Source organism: Chenopodium album, chromosome 2 (genome assembly GCF_948465745.1).
Source record: "Chenopodium album chromosome 2, dcCheAlbu1.1, whole genome shotgun sequence".
Taxonomy (NCBI): Eukaryota; Viridiplantae; Streptophyta; class Magnoliopsida; order Caryophyllales; family Amaranthaceae; genus Chenopodium; species Chenopodium album.
Window position 1 is genome coordinate 4,186,104 of NC_137835.1, and position 17,403 is coordinate 4,203,506.

At 35.9% G+C, this 17,403-nt stretch overlaps 1 protein-coding gene across 2 annotated transcripts in view; it reads right to left on the reverse strand.

The window, feature by feature from the left end:
- The window catches only part of LOC145593604 (uncharacterized), a 47,612-nt gene that overhangs the window by 29,049 nt on the left and 1,160 nt on the right, over window positions 1-17,403 (reverse strand). For both annotated transcript variants that reach the window (XM_081649893.1, XM_081649884.1), the window contains exons 2-26: window positions 16,166-16,269; window positions 13,474-13,608; window positions 13,331-13,384; window positions 12,939-13,033; window positions 12,748-12,865; window positions 12,488-12,589; window positions 12,214-12,402; window positions 11,973-12,133; window positions 10,861-11,031; window positions 9,997-10,083; window positions 9,296-9,614; window positions 9,109-9,213; window positions 8,929-9,021; window positions 8,322-8,389; window positions 5,772-5,892; window positions 5,489-5,695; window positions 5,068-5,268; window positions 4,806-4,915; window positions 2,271-2,373; window positions 2,006-2,104; window positions 1,411-1,575; window positions 1,253-1,327; window positions 751-1,176; window positions 326-670; window positions 78-209 (exon numbers count right to left, since the gene is read on the reverse strand). In XM_081649893.1, coding sequence (XP_081506019.1) covers window positions 78-209; window positions 326-670; window positions 751-1,176; window positions 1,253-1,327; window positions 1,411-1,575; window positions 2,006-2,104; window positions 2,271-2,373; window positions 4,806-4,915; window positions 5,068-5,268; window positions 5,489-5,695; window positions 5,772-5,892; window positions 8,322-8,389; window positions 8,929-9,021; window positions 9,109-9,213; window positions 9,296-9,614; window positions 9,997-10,083; window positions 10,861-11,031; window positions 11,973-12,133; window positions 12,214-12,402; window positions 12,488-12,589; window positions 12,748-12,865; window positions 12,939-13,033; window positions 13,331-13,384; window positions 13,474-13,608; window positions 16,166-16,269 — 3,785 coding nt within the window. The remainder of the gene's footprint in view (window positions 1-77; window positions 210-325; window positions 671-750; window positions 1,177-1,252; window positions 1,328-1,410; window positions 1,576-2,005; window positions 2,105-2,270; window positions 2,374-4,805; window positions 4,916-5,067; window positions 5,269-5,488; window positions 5,696-5,771; window positions 5,893-8,321; window positions 8,390-8,928; window positions 9,022-9,108; window positions 9,214-9,295; window positions 9,615-9,996; window positions 10,084-10,860; window positions 11,032-11,972; window positions 12,134-12,213; window positions 12,403-12,487; window positions 12,590-12,747; window positions 12,866-12,938; window positions 13,034-13,330; window positions 13,385-13,473; window positions 13,609-16,165; window positions 16,270-17,403) is intronic.

The window sequence follows — 17,403 nt, forward strand, 5'->3', positions numbered from 1 at the left end:
AAAACCAATATGACAAGTAATGACACCCAACCAAAAAAAGAATCATGCTAGCACAAAAATTCAAAATTGTGCAATACCTCCACAAATGAACTTCCCCCTGGGTTCCTCATGTCACAAGCCCAAAAATAAAAGTGCTCCAGGGAAAGACTGTCATCACTTATTCTCAGATTACCTATGGAAGCTTTGATACTGAATGATGATGGAAATACCTAACCCAAAGGAAGTCTAGTTAGTTAAAATCAATTTCACAAGAATAAAAGTATGTCGTATAGCATAATGCAAGGATAAGATAAGACTCGTAAGAGGGGGGCAAGCTAAAGTAAACCTTAATATAAGTAAGCAAATTATCCTGAGACAGAGTAGTGAGCTTAGTTTCATCCTCCTTCAAAAGAACTATCTGGGCACGAGCCATATTCAAGACTAAATAAAAAATAATTCTGGATTTTCCCTTTCCTAAGAGACCTACAGCAACAGACTGCGCAGCTATAGTTGTATTTTGTGGATCACCATCTTCAACAGGAATTTCATGCTGTTGAGCGGCAGCTGGTGAACTGTCACTGAGAGATACAGAGCTTGCATCTTCAAAATTAATACCACTCACAAAATCCATAACAGCAGCTAGTGTAGGCCTACGGCAGAAAAACGATAAGGTGGCAAGGGTCACCACAACCTGCAGTCACCACAGAAAAAATCATTTTGACATCAACAACCAATCAAGCTTCACAGCCCAGAATAGAGACAGCAACTCACCATATTATCGGTTTTACTATAGAAAGGAGAGTTCTGATCATATATAACTATTTGAGCTTTAACAAAACTTCCCAACTCATCATTTTGCCCAGTTTTCTCTGTTATAGATTGAAAGGAGCTATCAGGTAGAAGACCAGGCACCCTGCTAAAGCTGGGAGGTTTAAATGCTGATACTTCAGGGATGGTGAAGTCATTATCCGGCAGATTCTCTGGAGCCTCGTAGAATTTATCATCACCTTCAGCAGACAAATCACCATTACTGCTCTGCCTAGATTCTTCAGAAATCATACTAACTTCAGGTCCCTGTATGAATGATCTGGCTAAATATTGACGTTGAGAAGTTCCTCCACATACTAAATCTTCTATCTCCAAGGATTGCAAGAGAGTTCCTATGAACATATCATTATCCTTAATCGCAATTTCCACCTGTTCAAACCAATATATAAAACTATGGTGATAAAGTAGTATTTAGAGTGCAAAAGTACAAGGATAACAAACATACCTGACCACCAACAGCTCGAAATTCAAACAAATGCTTTTCTTCAGATAGTAACATCTTCATAAAACTCTCATCATACTAAGTTTCCAGGCAGCACAAAGACAAGTAAGATATCTGGCAGCAAAAGATCTAGATTACAACATACTGAAATGTAGTTTTACCTCCTGGTTATAGTTGAAGCAGATTTTTAACTCATCTAACACACCAGTAACAAATATTTTCTCCATGTTTATAACATTATCAACACCATTGTGTTCAACAGCCTCAGATTCCAAGCTTTCAGCATCCGATGAAGATTCAGAAAATGTACTGATTTGAGCTGAATTCTAAATTTAACATAAAACCAGAAACATATGCAGCATTAAACATATATTGAAAAGCAAAAAGCGACAAGGGGAAAATGGAGTGGATATAGGACTCAACCTTCAACAGTAATACACTTTTACTGTTTTGAAAATAGAATCAAATTGGATAATCACATTTACTGGCCATCAACCACGTATTAAGAGGGAAATCTAATGGCCAAAGGATGATTTTTAAAATAAAAAAATTAAAATTTGAATCTGCAAAGCGAAGATAGCTTAGCCAAACAACAGAGGCCCAGGAATAATAAAATTGACAAGAAAAAGTGTACTTTAAAAAGCACAAATTGATATTTAACAAAAATAGAAAGTTCCTACTCCCCTCGGCACTTTTAATCATAATAAATAGCTGGTGAACCAAAATAAAAGATACAAAGAGACAATTTCTACTTACTGATGCACGATATATAGCATTCCGTAGTTGGGTATACCAAATGCTTTCAGATTCATCAGACTCGAATCGCAAGATCAATGCATTTGCTTGCTCAACAATCTGCAAATGCAAAAATGGGGATAGAATGAACTGCAACAGGCCAACAGCAGTGAAATCATTGAATATAAATGACAATCACATAAACCCAACACTTCAAATAATTAACTTTGAAAAAAAAAATTGCTATTTTGCAATTAATATATAAACAAAAAGAGAGTATAAGGACCTTGCCAGGAGCATGGACACGTGTAGCATCAAGGATGGCAAGTATATGTTCCTCATTACCAACATTCTCTGCAGGAACCTTATACAGATGTTTCCCTCTCAAACTGCAAACGGCCAGTGAGTTGACCAAATCACCATTACAAATTAATCTATCTAAGTTGTCCAATAAGTACAATGCATTACTATTCAAAGCTGATTAGTAATATTTTATAGCTAAATCAAAATGGTAAATGATATTGTATTGGGTTTTATAAGTGATAAATAATACAAAAATAGAAATATAAATTTAGCTAAGCAGCCGAATACTTAAAAGAGGAGTGAATATGATTTCACAATTAGTAGCAGAACGATTGATATATTGATTTAGAAAATTTGGTTTAATTAATCCCAACTTTGGCCGATTCACTTTTATTATCCGAACTTTGGGAGATTAGCTTTATTTGGTCCACCAAGTTACCGGTTTTCTTGCCACGTGTCAACTCATAATTGGTTATATAAATAATTTTATTTTTTTCCAAAAGCCTAACTCCTCTCCTACCCTACCGATGTCCCCTGCAAAACAACCCCTTTTCCCTCCACCGCTGTCCAGCCCCCCACCATCAAAAACCACCCCTCTCTTCCTCCAGAATATAACCGCCTCCATTCCCCACTACAAAGCCATCTCTTTTCCCTCCCCCACCACAAAAAATCACCTCCTTTCCAAAACTAAAACCTGCCTATTTTCCTTCCCCCACCATCGAAAGTCACCCCCTCCCATCTCCACCATACAAAAAAGTACCTCCTTCCTCCCCCACAATCAAAAACAATCCTTAATGGTGGTCTCAATGGCCTTGGCCGTCAAAGATTAGTACTAGTGTTGATGGACATAAGGGGGAAAAAAAAGTAAATAAATAAAAATAAAAATAAAATAAAAAAAAATTACGCAATCATCAAATCACTAGTCATCGAAGACCCAAAAAAATGAAACCTCCCAACCCCAAATCTATATTATTAAAAACTAATTGTTAGCTGGAATTAATAAAGACGAACCGCCAAAGCTAGGATTCATAAAAAAAACCAAGTCTCACATATACTATATAAAAAGACATTTACCAACTATATACATACCGACCCCCATTTTCTTGACACTAGTCAAAATTATATTTGCTTTAAGTTTATTAATGTCTACATTCAATGTTACTATTTAAACTCGTCGTTTCTTCTCCTGGATGGGTATTGGAGCAGTATCAACTAAAAATAGACCTTCATTTTCGGTAAGGATCTTCCGCTTTTTCAGTCAGATTATTCAGTAAGATATACTTTGACCATTTTGCATTTTTTAGTCTTGAATTTAAGGTTTTAAACGTAGCTGGGTAGTGTTTTTTTTCCCAAAGCTAGTTCATCACCAATTCTAGCGTACAACAGGCATAGAATTGAGTGGGTCATAGTCAAAAGATTCGTTCAGACTAGGTGGATTGCTCCCATAGATTTTTCCCTTTGTCCCTCTTTTATAGGCACTCAAAACACAACAGACCTTTCTTCTTGCAAGATCAACATTCTTTTCAGGTCCTTCTGCACTCACTTTGTCCTAATTCTTCTTAAGAAACATTCTTTGGCGCAACATTAGTCTTTTCATTGTAATGCACTAGTTATTCCCGAATCTCGCTAAATCAGAATGTGGAGAAGAATATGGAGAATCAAAACAGAATGATGGTTCATACATGCATCTGTTGCTAGGGGTAACAAAATCGGATGGTTCTTTTATTACATTGATAGAAGCCACTAGAAAAATATCTCTCTAGTACTCTGACAATAAAATGATTGACTGACGAACTACGTGGGAAAAATGGTTCAAATAATCTCAATAGTGGTTCGCCGTCATCTCAGCCATTTTCCGTTCCACTTGACCTTTACCAAGAGGTAGGATTCTTACCTAGTATTGAACCAAATAGCAGTGTCCTAAATCATAAGAGTATGTACATTGGTGTGAGCTCTTACCTTCTCTCTCTCTACCTTCTTCTCAATAAGATACACCAGAAATAAAGTAAAAATCTATATTCAAAAAGCCCCGACAATGATGAACTCTTTCGATGACCTCTCTAGTGGTCACAAAAAAACATACAAGATTTAGTACATATTTCAAGCATATAGCTTCTCCATAAGTATTTAAGTGGCTCTTGGGGAAGAGTCATTCTCATGTGGCTCTCCATGGAGCTCCATCCAAGAGCTAATCAGAAACCCCATAGTTCGAGGAAGATTAAAATTTTTAATTTCTCTCTCCTCCAAGAGCACATTAGAGAATTAGTTCAAGAACCCTAATGTACATGCTCTAAGTGTTTCCTCCAGATCCATTACACTAGCCTATATAAAATTCCATTGCATCCACTAATCCAACAAAACCCAACATTGCATCCACTCTTAGACAACCGCTAAAATAAAACTGTCCCAAAGGGAGAGGACAAAACTAGAAGTTACAGACGTATAAAATCAAAATTCAACATAAAGCAAATATTGAAAGAAGAATCACAAAACAGAACAAAGTGGTAAGAGCCCCAACCTCAGATATTGTTTGTAGGTCTTGGAGTCTGGATTTTCAAGTATGTAAAGGAATGGACCAACTAAACAAAAGTATCTTCGCTGCCAAACAGCCTCCCTGTTCGCTACTCCCTATAGGTTAAAAGCAAAAACCAGGTGCAGTAAAAGGTTAGCGCTGGAATCGAAGAGACGCCCAGTAAAGATTAGTTTCCATTATTAATTATTTTTAACAAAATAATCAAAGAACCAAATTTCAAAGCGATTAATATTCAAGAAGTAGAAACCTTCCAAGTCAAAAGATACAGCCAACCCGAATAATCAGCTTGTGTCCACGGAAGCAAACGGTTAGCATTATCGTCATCCTCCACAAAAATTTTCACTACTTTCATCAAACGATGGTAGCGAGCTGGGGAAAAATAAAATCCCAATGACGGCACCCGAACAGCCAACCTCATTGATGGATATGATGGGTTTTCCACCCTTATCTGTATGTATCAAGGCATCAGCAAGATTGCAGGAAAGCGTGAATATTCCACAGAATGAAGATTGCTGACCCTGAATACTACAATAAAGAAGATATGCAATCTGCCAAAGCACAATGGAAAAGATCTTCCACAAGGTCTAACTACATATGGCAGGTGAGCTTAAATCATATTTGGATCTTCTGTATTTTTGAAGCTCTATTAGCCAAAAAACAAACTTTACCTGTTGAAGCCTAAGAACCACACCACATTTGTCCAAAACAGGCAATAAAACAGCACCGGGTAACTTGGAAGTGCCAAGATGCCCACCCAATGAGGTTTCACCCCAGCAGTAATCACCATCTACTAGGAAAGCAGATACGTCACTCAGCACCATATCAAATTGCAGGTACAAATTCATGATCTCAGCTGACTCTGATCCATGGTCATTCTACATTTGCAGTAGGCATATTAGAAAACTACCTAACATGCATACCCTGCACTATTAAAAGTTAAAGTGAAACTACCTTTGTTCGTATTATCAGATTCCCCAAGTCAAGCATGAGTTTTGTTGAATGATCACCATCTGGACAAAACTCAGTAGGAAGAGTAATCTTGGGAGCAGCAATATCCAGGTCGAGCAGAAACCTAAAAGCACATATTAAAGCCAACACTTCACAGTTTCAGAAAAAAGTGAACAACAATAATCTAGGGGCTGATGTGGAAGAAAAGAATCATTTACATAGATTAGTTAGTCCATGGGTTTTGGTGTCTATCAATAACTAACTTTCTATAGCTAAGGATGATCAAGAGTAAATTCAGTCTTAACACAAATCGCTGTGATGCGCTGGCTTGTTCAGGCTTTTTAATCTAAGCAAATGCACTTCGTTTGAAGACATCTTTCCTTTCTCCCTTAATGATATTCCAATTGGTTAACGGGCAAATGTGGGGATCTCAGAAAATTCTTGAGCAGGATAATTTGGGCCTCTTCAAAGGGTATCTAAACTTTATTATGTTCACTATCACAAAATAATAACAAATGCTAAAAAGATAATGAATCTCTTCAAACGGTTTCTTCAGTTCACTTTCATAGAAATTATAGTAGTACAAACTGTAATAACCTGAATATTAAACAGGGCTTATTAGATGTTAGTGATATTTTATAAGCTAAAAAACATCTCAAATAATTTGATACTGTTTTGAGAAATATTTGTTTCTTACTAAAACTACATTCATGATTACTGAATATATAATAGTACGATTAAAATAGGTTCGACATATTATTTATGTCATTGTGCCAAAATAATAATTTTCTACTAAACATTTTAATTTTAATTATTGTCCATCATATTTTACAGCCCAGAAGACCATATCTGAATTTGATCACAATTTCTGAAATGACGATATTACCCTTATCACTCCAAAAAGAGAACAACCAATTTCTTCCATATTCCATGTGTACAGTGTGTAGAACCTCCAGCCATTATTGCCATACTATCTCCTCAGAAATGAACTCCTGATATGCTACCCTACTGAATTTTTAAGATCCAATACAACTATCCCATTCGCCTAAAATTTTTCAGAAATTATCTCATCATTCTTCATCTATCTTACCTAAGCCATGGCTGCCATTGCCAAGATTTCAACACCACGCTAACATAAACCCAAAACCACCAATTTAAACCTTGAATTTACAAGCCCAAATTCTCCCTCTTCTTCTCACTCTTTCTCTCTCCTCTGTTGGGATTCTGAGCAGCCACCGTACTCGCTATCTCACCTCTACAGCTCTACCTAAGCTCAGCCACAAGAAGTGCAGTATAGTGCCTGCTACCTCACCGGAACTGCAGGCTACCACTGTGAAGCCGTAGTCCCAGAGGCTGCTGCTCGCTGTTCTGTTTCTAATCTTCTCAAGTTCTCTCTCCCTATTGTGTTTCAATCAAAGAACCAAGTCCAAGCAGAATTAGAAGACAACTGATATTCACAGCAGGCCCAAATTTTAGGAGTTCATTTGATGTAGATTTTCTAAAAAAGAAATTACATAATTAATAATTTAATGTAAATGATTAAAAGTAGTATTTAAATTAGTTTAATTTTCTTACTAGTGGGTTTGCAAATATCAAACTACCAACAATGCCAAAATTTGAGCAGTTAAAAGTGAAGTCAATTTTATAAACAGCGAAATAATTCACCCTAATTAAACATTAGGGCATTATAATACTCCTTCCATCCTAATTTGAAAATCACACTTTCATTTTACTTCCATCCCAGTTTAATATGTACTCAATAACATTCTATTACCAAAAGTTAAGGTCTCACACAGTCACGCCCTCTCTCATTCAATTCTATATTCCTCCACCATTTCCCATCATATTACTTTTCAATTATTATATGCACTTAATGTCATAGATGACACACTTTTCTAATTAACTCATCCCAAATTACTTCAAAAACTTACATAAATGGTAATAATACACCATTTTTAAAGAAAAATTCCATCACTTCACTATGAACCCATTACCTATAATAAAAAGGAAAAAAAAAAAAAAAAAAAAAAAAAAAAAAAAAAAAAAAAAAAAGCCCTACTACCTAATAAATATAGTAAATTAATTTAATTGATTTACCTAAATATTGTTCCGGTTAAAGAGGTGCGACTAATCCGGAACATAGGAAGTAATAGATAAACCAACCACTAATAGCATAAAACTACTTCAAAAAGTTGGCATGACAATTAAATTGGGACAGTAAGGTCAAGTCAGGTTTCACCGTAAGGTCAAGTCAGGTTTCACCAACTTGGTGCGACTAATCCGGAACATAGGAAGTAATAGATAAACCAACCACTTATCGCATAAAACTACTTGAAAAGGTTGTCATGACAATTAAATTGGGACAGTAAGGTCAAGTCAGGTTTCACCGACTTATATTTAGTTTTTTAGGTTCAGTCTTTTTTGAGTTTAGGATTCTATTGTCATCTCAAGACCCAATGTCATCAAGTTGGGTCAAATTTTGCCAAGTCTAATCTAAAGCTAGATATAAAAGCAACCCAGCAATGTGATATTAAGTTTACAGTCAAAGCGTACCTGCTTTGATTTCTCAAAGCCCTGGACATTTGCTCTTGTGCAGTCTTTTTCATTTCATCAATAGTCATCTGAGATTAACAGAAATAGATTCAGCAATCAGTAACATATAGAAGAAAATAACAGGAGATCACAAATACACGCATTGGAATTTATAAATAAAATAACACAGACCAAAAACATGACCTAGCCAGATTTAAAAGCCACTTCTGATATGCTGGAACAAAATTAACATGAAAAATTCAAACTTTTAACCATCTACTTAAATAAATCCCACCTACAAAAAAACTTAGATCACACTCTGTAATTGACCCTCAAATTATATGAATAAATCTAATACTTAAATTTTAGGAAATTATCTAACACTATCTGAAAAATAATATAGCAATTGGCTTATTAAGAGAATACAACCCCAAAAGTTAGGATTATTTAGAGTTTATTATAATTTTAGATCATCCATGTCACTCAATTCATTAATTTAAAACGTTGTGTAGTTTGTACCCTGTACAACATGCACATCTAAATAAGAAAAGAGGAATAACATTAGAAAAAAAATATCTATGTTTGACCCCGACTTCCCACTGAGTTGTGCAAAGAACTACAGGAATACCTGTACAGCGGCTGCGGTCTCTACAGCTAGTGTCTGACTGACAGTGGTGCTCTCAAAAAACTTCACAATCTGATCGACGGGGTCTTTAAGATACTGTAATGACAATTTGATGTTACTGAACGCTGCACAACATTTATAGTGTAAAAAAAAGAAACATTTTACTTGGGAAAGCATTCTCACAGTCACATAACAGGGAGAAGCTTTAGCGATGAAACTCCAATCAACCTCCACATCAAAAGGCTTGTAAACAAATGTGCCGGCTAGAGAATCATGAGCTGTAGCACTCTGGTAACAAAATAATGCATCTAGTCATCAGCATGAAAATAAATAATAATAAATGTCACATGAACCAGAGTCAGGATTAGACCTCAGCAAGAATTCCTTGTGGTGATGTCAGACGATATGAGCCTAACTTCAGATCAAAATTTTTTGCTTCTGCATACAGACTACCGGAGCACTTTAGGCTCTCACACGACAATTCAGCAACACATCCATCGGCATCAATCAACTTTGATGCATTACGTCTCATGTAGAGTTCAAATGCAGTATGTATAACATCCTTTTTCACATCAATAACTTGTCCAACATCGCTTTCCTTGTATCTTATGATTTTATTCAAGCGTTCCCAATCCTCATCAGTGAACTGTAAGGTTTCAGTCTCAGCTTGAGATGACTCACCGCCACCCCTAAAAGAAAAGAGTTAACTGCTACTTCAACCACTCTGGGGTTCATTCGACACAGTAAAAGAGCTTAGAGCAACTACAATGGTTGGCTAATTTATTTAATAGCTTGACATGCCACATCATCTTCTTGAGCTACAACAATTCAAGCTATTTATTTCTCCAATGTTTAAGCTAATTGTAAATTAATTTATTTTTAAATTAATAATATTTTTTATCTAACAAATATTTGCCAAGCTAATTAGCTCTACAAATAATCATCAAGATGTGCAACAATGGTGTAGCTACTAGCTTAAGATTTTTAATATTTGCAAGCTAGTCCCTTTTCCCAACCATTGGAGTTGCTCTTAGCTTCAACAAAAATAAGAAAAAGAAAGCAGGATTTTACCACCCAAATGACCACCATGACTTCTTTTCTCGTTGTTTCCTCAGGTCTGACTCTATGGACTGCTCCACAAACCTGTGAGCAACCATCCTGGACAACAGAAAGATCAAGTTGATCACAATATTAGACATCAATAGAACAAACCAGATATATACTTTCAAAAGCATAAGTAGGTCCTGCTTTCAGACCAAATATAGGGTGAGTTATGCAACACCCTTCTAAGTAATACCATCGTAATAATTTACAATGATGTAGTGAATTAATTAGTGATTAGAGGTTAATTGATAAGTTGAAGAAACATTTCATAAGAAATCTGATTGTAGACCACTAGAAATCACGAAAAGATAGTTTTGCATAAAACACTTACTTGCTGTGATTGCTATTTGCTACAAAAACACTAACCACTATCACAATCGCTACTCTACTAACAACAAATAGAAAATCATTTCATATTCAGAAGCTTTAGAATGCAAATGACCATTAACCAGCATACCCAATTGTGGATATACATGCAAGTCACAAGCCATAACGCAGCTAGAAGTCCAAAAATAAAGAAAAAGAAAAAAAAAAAAGAAAGAAAGAAAAGGAAAAATAGATAGACAACTTCCACAGCTACTAAAAGTTGTTTAGATGTTGCATGAAAGCATGAGCGCATGAGAATTTTTTTACATCAGCCCAACTTTTGCTTATAAGTAAGTGGATAAAGCCCCCCTTGGTGCCTTTTAAAGTTTTTAACATGTGTCATAAATGCAAAATAACTTATCCACAGACAAAAAATATCATGAAGAAAATACAAGTTATACTTTAGCTTAAATCATCACCAGACAAGTTATATAAAAAAAATAGACTTTAACCTTCAAATCTCACCTCCACTGCACAATGAGATCAATATCAAGTTCAAGATCTAACTTTTCAATTTCTTTACTGTCATCAATCACCGCCTGACTTGGATTTGATTTCAGTAAAGAAGCATACAAAGATATATACTTCTTCCTTAACCTCGCAAACCTCAGCACTCGATCCCAAGATAGTTTCCCACTGCAATAAAAAATCAAAAGACGCAAAGCACATCACATACATATCCAAAAAGCATGCATATATATACATTAACTCACCTGTCTCTCCAAGGATTCAAAAATAGTAGTAAAAAGTTCAAACAGCAAACAAACACAAAAAATAGCAATATAGTTGGAGATAAACCCACTATAGATCACTGCAGTAGCAACTCACATGACTGTTCAACTCTACATCATAATACAGTAGTGAATCTTGCACGGCATTATTCGGCATGTTAAAGATTGACGGATAGTAATAATGTCAGGTAATTGAAACAGATCTAATAAAAACACTATCAAGAAGGGACAAGCTGTCACTAAAAAGAGAAAAAGGTGGGGAGAAAGGCAACAATTCCTGGCTAGAAAATTTTAAAAATGGTTTTAAATAAATAAATAAGTTAGATACAGCATAAGAATATAAAGTGTTTAGAAGTAGACAAATCCAACCATGTCATTTCACTTTCAATAATTAACATATTGTGTATATGTTGTTGTTATAAACATATTAAGCACTTAAAGGACCGGGGAAGGGAGGGGGGCAATCTAACGCCATTTTGAGGATAAATTAAATTAAATAATAAAAAATCAAAGCTTATTATTAGGCTACGATATAGCAAGCTGCAATACCTCAAAAACTATGAAAAAATCCACAATCCACTTAAGGAAAACAAATAACCAACAAAAGGGACAATTAGACTTCTGGAAAGTAAAATTTTAAAACTTACCACAATAGTCTTCAAAATCTACGAAGAAAATCCTTACATCGATTTTCGTGCACACACACACACACACACACAAGACAGATAAAAGATACAAGACAGGAAAGAGAAGCATGGTTAGAACGTGCCCAAAGAGAAATTGCTCCTGCAATTAAGAGCAAGAAGCCCAAAAGAAGAAAAAAAAATGTAAAAAGATTTTCCAAACCTAGCCATCTTCAGTTGATCTGATACAACATTGTATGCATAGTTCCACCAGGACCTGGGATCAGATTTCACTGGGACAACTGGGCGATAGTGCGCATACTTCAGACGCTGATTAAAAGCAGCGAAATTGTCGGCTAACTTCAGCATATCTCTGTAACCATCCTGTAGTATGGCATCATAAGGTCCTTGGCACCATTCACATCAACCCACAACAAAATTATTTGTTAATCAAAAATATCTACCTTTGATAAACAGATTGTCACATCATCCAAATTTACTGCTGCCTTCTGCAAAGGTTGACCGGTAACAGGAGAATCATATGACCGCAGTTTTAAGTACTTGGCGTTTCCAGATATTGGTTCCAATATGTAACTATGTTTATCTACAAGAGCAGCAGCCACTTTTCCATCCTTTGTTCCAAACTTAAAAACCTGATAATCATCATTGTGTTAGTAAATAACAATTCCTAGCAATAAGAGTAAATAACACGTACGGGACAAGTACTGCAGTACACACCTGAGACCACTCAGAAGGAAGCAAATCCTCCCATGGTTTGTCAAGGCACCATGGAGTTATATCAGAATTGAAATAGAAAGCTAAACGCTCCAGTTCCACAGACTAACAGTATTCAAAAAGAAAAGCAATAATGGAACTTAGAAACATGAGTAATAATTTAAGGACAAAAACAAGTGCACAATCATCTTAAGATATCATGAGGCTAAAAGTGACTAGCTCATCCAATCGGCTTTACATTCTGCTACTGAAAATATACAAACCTTCTGGATATTGTCCAACGCACCCCCTGTGACAAAAGTTTCATTCCCGTTGTTATCAACAGTGAAAGCTGAAAGTTTGTCCAAGGTAACACCAGCTGCAAACGGGTGGCCAGCATTGCTGAAGAAAAATAACATATTAAAAAATGTATAGTTGACAAGAAATTTCAGGTATTTTAAGTTGTTGCAGATACCTTTCACCATCTTCATATCTAACATGGATATTTGAAATTGAAAGCTTCAGGTTTCCGATTATAGTGCTAATTAGTGACCCCAACCAAGATTTATTCTGATACAAGGAATGGAGTCATTGAATGTCATCAGCACTAAGCTGACCAAAAATTACATCACAAAAACCAGAAAACCAAACCAGAATACATGCACGCACGCACATACATACATACATACATTTATACATTTATCTCATCCGGTCATCCCCTGTGTCTATTTATGAAAGAGACTGAAGCAGGGAGGAGACTAGAGAGTATGGGGATCCCAAGTCCCAACCCCCTAATTGATCGAGCTTTCATGTGGTCATCAATGTATTTACATGCTCAAAAAAAACAATAAAAAGATCATGACATACCACTTCATCAGTTTTTAAGCGTTGTGCTCTTTCCAACAACTTCATTTCCATCTCCTATTGCAACAATTACCAAAAACAATTTTAAAATTCCTAATTCGACATTCAAAAACATGAGTTCAAAAGGAAGATCAATGAAGTCGTACACGTATTCGATTTCTTTTGGCCTCCTGTAAAGCATCTTCACTGTCTCCGTCAACATGTGTGGCAGGTTCAGCTAACAAAAAAATTTCATCTAATTCAACTATAACTGGATCTTGGCCAAGCTTACTCCAAGGAACCTGAAATTAAGATCCATCATAAGAAAATTTAAAATAACAAAAAACTAAACCAGCATCCTTACTCAACCATTCTATCTACTACTTCCGTTTCACATTTTTTGCAACTTTTGCCAAAACCGTCCGCTGCACATTTTTTGCAACTTTCCAAAATTTTCCTTTTTTAGTAAGTTTTTTATATGGAATTACTAAAATACCCTTACTAAAATTTTCACAAACACGATTTTATCTAATTATTTTCACCAAATCTAATGAAGTCCCCCAACCAACCAATTCAATTCATTGAACAACTTTCAACTATCATCAAATCTTTCCATAATTCAAACCCATTTCTTGAAGTTCTTCTTTTTCAATTCCCCAATTTCTTTCTCTATCTTTCAATCTGACCTCTTTCTCTCTCTTCCCACAAAGACAAACCATCGTGGCGGAGTTCTATGCGTGGACAACGATGACAGAAAGTTTACGGTTTATGGTCGTGGTTGAACCACCATTATTGAATGAATTTAGGGCGATGTGAGTATTTCGATGAGGTTGGTGGTGCTAGAAGTGGTCAGTGGATGGGTGATTTTAGAGGGTGTGGGATAATTTTTTGGTTGGCTAGGGTAAGAGGTTAGAGTTAGTGTGGGTCGTGGGGGCGTTACCTGGTGGTTGTGGGTTAGATTTTAGGTTTTGGGTGGCATGGTTGAGGGGGGGTCACGGGGTGGGTAGATGGTTTCGGGTTTGTGTGGATGTGTGGTGAGTACAGCCCACGAGATAGGTTTTAGGTTTTGGGTGTGGTGGCTAGTGGGCGTGTAGTGGTTAGGCAATATCCGAGAGGTTAGTGTTGGGCGGTGTCCGTGAGGGTGGTAATGCGAAGTGGTGGTGCGTCTGGTGGCCTGTGTGGCTGGTGTTATGTTGGGTGGTTAATAATTAATTAAACTATCCCCAATTTCTCCCTCCTTCCTTAATCACATGCCCCTTCCTTTTGTTAATCTCCAATTCTCATTGTTTACCTAGGAGTCCGCAACTCCAAAGTTGCAAAAATGTGAAACGGAGGTAGTATATAAAATCTATCATACCAGACTATGTAAACAACTACTCTTGCATAAAAATAAATGAAGCACCAGATAATATCAGAAGACATGTCTATCACAAGAGAAAATGTAAAGCATGGCAAATTAAAGGACCAGGAATCCTCAAAATCAAAAGAGGTTGAGAAAAATTAGTGTACTTCCAGAAACATGCCATGGATCATGAAGATGCCAACATTAACACCCAGAAACCCAATTTCCATCTTCTGCTCTTTCTTAATTCTCTTCCTATCTTCATATTGATCATGACTCCCTGTCATCCCCCTATCTATACGACTATACTTGAAAAGACCCTGCTCCCCAGTTAGTCTGATATGGGAGTGAATAATTAATTCAAAAAGATTACCTTTTAATAAATATGTTAGCTTGGATTATGACGCAAATTAGAGTAGCATTTGCAGACATAAGCATATTATTATACAATTAAATGGGCCTCAATCCATGGATGTCAAAACACACAATTGAGGAATTGAGACCTTGTGAGCATCAATTAGGAGTTGTGCATACAAGAAAACAATTGTAATTTGGTGTCATGCTTAGCATTGTTACAAAAAAGTCAGTTATGACATTATAGTCATTATGCGGTGTTTTATTTTACACAAAGCAACTAATGAGGCAGTGTTTATTTGCTTCATTATGTTATTCACATAAATTAAAAATTCACTTTAATTACTACCTCCAATCTTTTTCAATTAGTTAATGTAGATAGTTAGATACATAGTTTAAGAATGCATAAAAAAGAAAATTTGATTTTAACTGTCCCAACTTACTTTAACCTGTACGCTATAAATAGTCCATCTATCTATCTATTAAATAATCCTACAATGGGCCAACCTTGAGGGGTTCTTCCCAACATGATCCCTAACCCGTTGTAACCAGTTTAAATGGTTACAATGTCGAGTTTTAATTTAGCTTATTTCTCCAGCCATCTCTTCCTTTTTCACCACCCACATGTCACCTGCCCAAACCACCCCTCCCAACCCCCCCCCCCCCCCCCCCCCTAAACACCGACACCTCTAACCACTATCCCTGGTCACCCTAGCCTCACCAACCCACCACCCTATGTTACTCCGACACCCTATTGTACGCCGAGTGTCCGGTGTCGAATCCTCCAACACTTCGACACGATACAACACTCAAATATATAGTGGCCTTATATGAAATTTTATAAAATCTGGAGTGTCAAACACGACACCCAAATTCGAGTCTATGCAACATAGTCACCTTCTCTCTTTGTCTCTCTCCACCACAAGAACCACCTTCTCTCTTACATATACACTTGTCAAAAAAAATAAAAATAAAAACATTTTCAACAAGAGCAATATTATTAAAATGTATTCCATTAAACCTTACCATCTAAAATTTATTATAATTTTCATTTTTCCCGGTCCTAGACTTCTAGCATACAGCTTTAAAGGCCAGTTTCAAATTTACATGGAGAAAGTGAAGAGCGTTTCCCCCTAAAATTATGGCATAGAAATATAACCAACCTTGAGTGTGACAGATCCAAGGAATCCTGCTTTAACTTTGATGGGCAGTTTTAATGCATTTAATGCCTCGGGCTTTAGTTGCATGTTAGTTAGCACCACATTACCTGTTCACAAGTACCAAATTACTATCAGAAACTGACATAAATTCATGTAGCATAACTAAATAAAATCCATGCAAATAAACAGTGTATATCTAAGAATTCCCCAAAGAAAACAAATACTGAGCTTATGATACCTAGCACAAACCAATCACAAAATAAAAAGCAACCTCAATAACATAGGATAAGAAAGAGCCTAAAATAGGGGTCATCAGTGATTAACACCATGTGAATCAGATAGTCTGAAAGAAACCCACTATGCAAGAAGAGAGCAAGGAAAGGATATGGTGATCTTCAGAGACAAACTCACAAGTTTCAAGGCTTGATGTATCATATAAGACAGTTATCTCTATTCTGAATACACATGCATAGAGCGGAAGCCTATTTCCCTATAGGCTAAAAAATCCTAATTATACGAATTATATCAGATCTAAAACCTTGAAAAGGAAAGGGGGAAAAAAGAACAGGTATAAGTTCATGGATGTGTAGCAGAGCACGCTGCTGGAAGAATGAGATAAAGAGAGTAAAATTAAGTTAAATCATTAGCCAATGTAGTGAAAATTGATGGAGAATTTTCTAAAAGAGAAATGAAAATTGGTTTCAAAAGGCTAAGAATTCATAGATATATTATTAACAAATACTTTTGGCTCTTTGAATAACATTAGAAACAAAGAAATAGTTCTATTGAGGTGTAATTTCAATTAAGAGTAGTTATTCGTGATCTCTTCCAGCTAAATAGTTATCATTTTGCATAATATTATGAACAATTTCTTTTAGAATAAGCTAATAAGAATCATAAATAATAATCATTTGGGTGAAAAAATGATGTTCAAACTTCTTTAATGAAAGAGTAACAAATACTGTTTCAAAGTATAAAAAGAAAGTTATTTGGAGATCTATTTGCAAGTACCTATTCCAATCCTGACTAAGCAAAACATTATAAGTTCCCTTCCAAAAAAATTACTTTGTACTAGTTTTAATAAGATATTTCCTAAAGTTATGTAGCAGAAAGAAAATTTTAATATGATGCGGAAGCCCTAATATGCTGCAGCACAACCCAACTTCAAATGACCATAGCTCATTAGCTCCATCACTAAAATTGAGCATAAGGCCCCTTGCTAACTCTCCAAGACTTCTAAT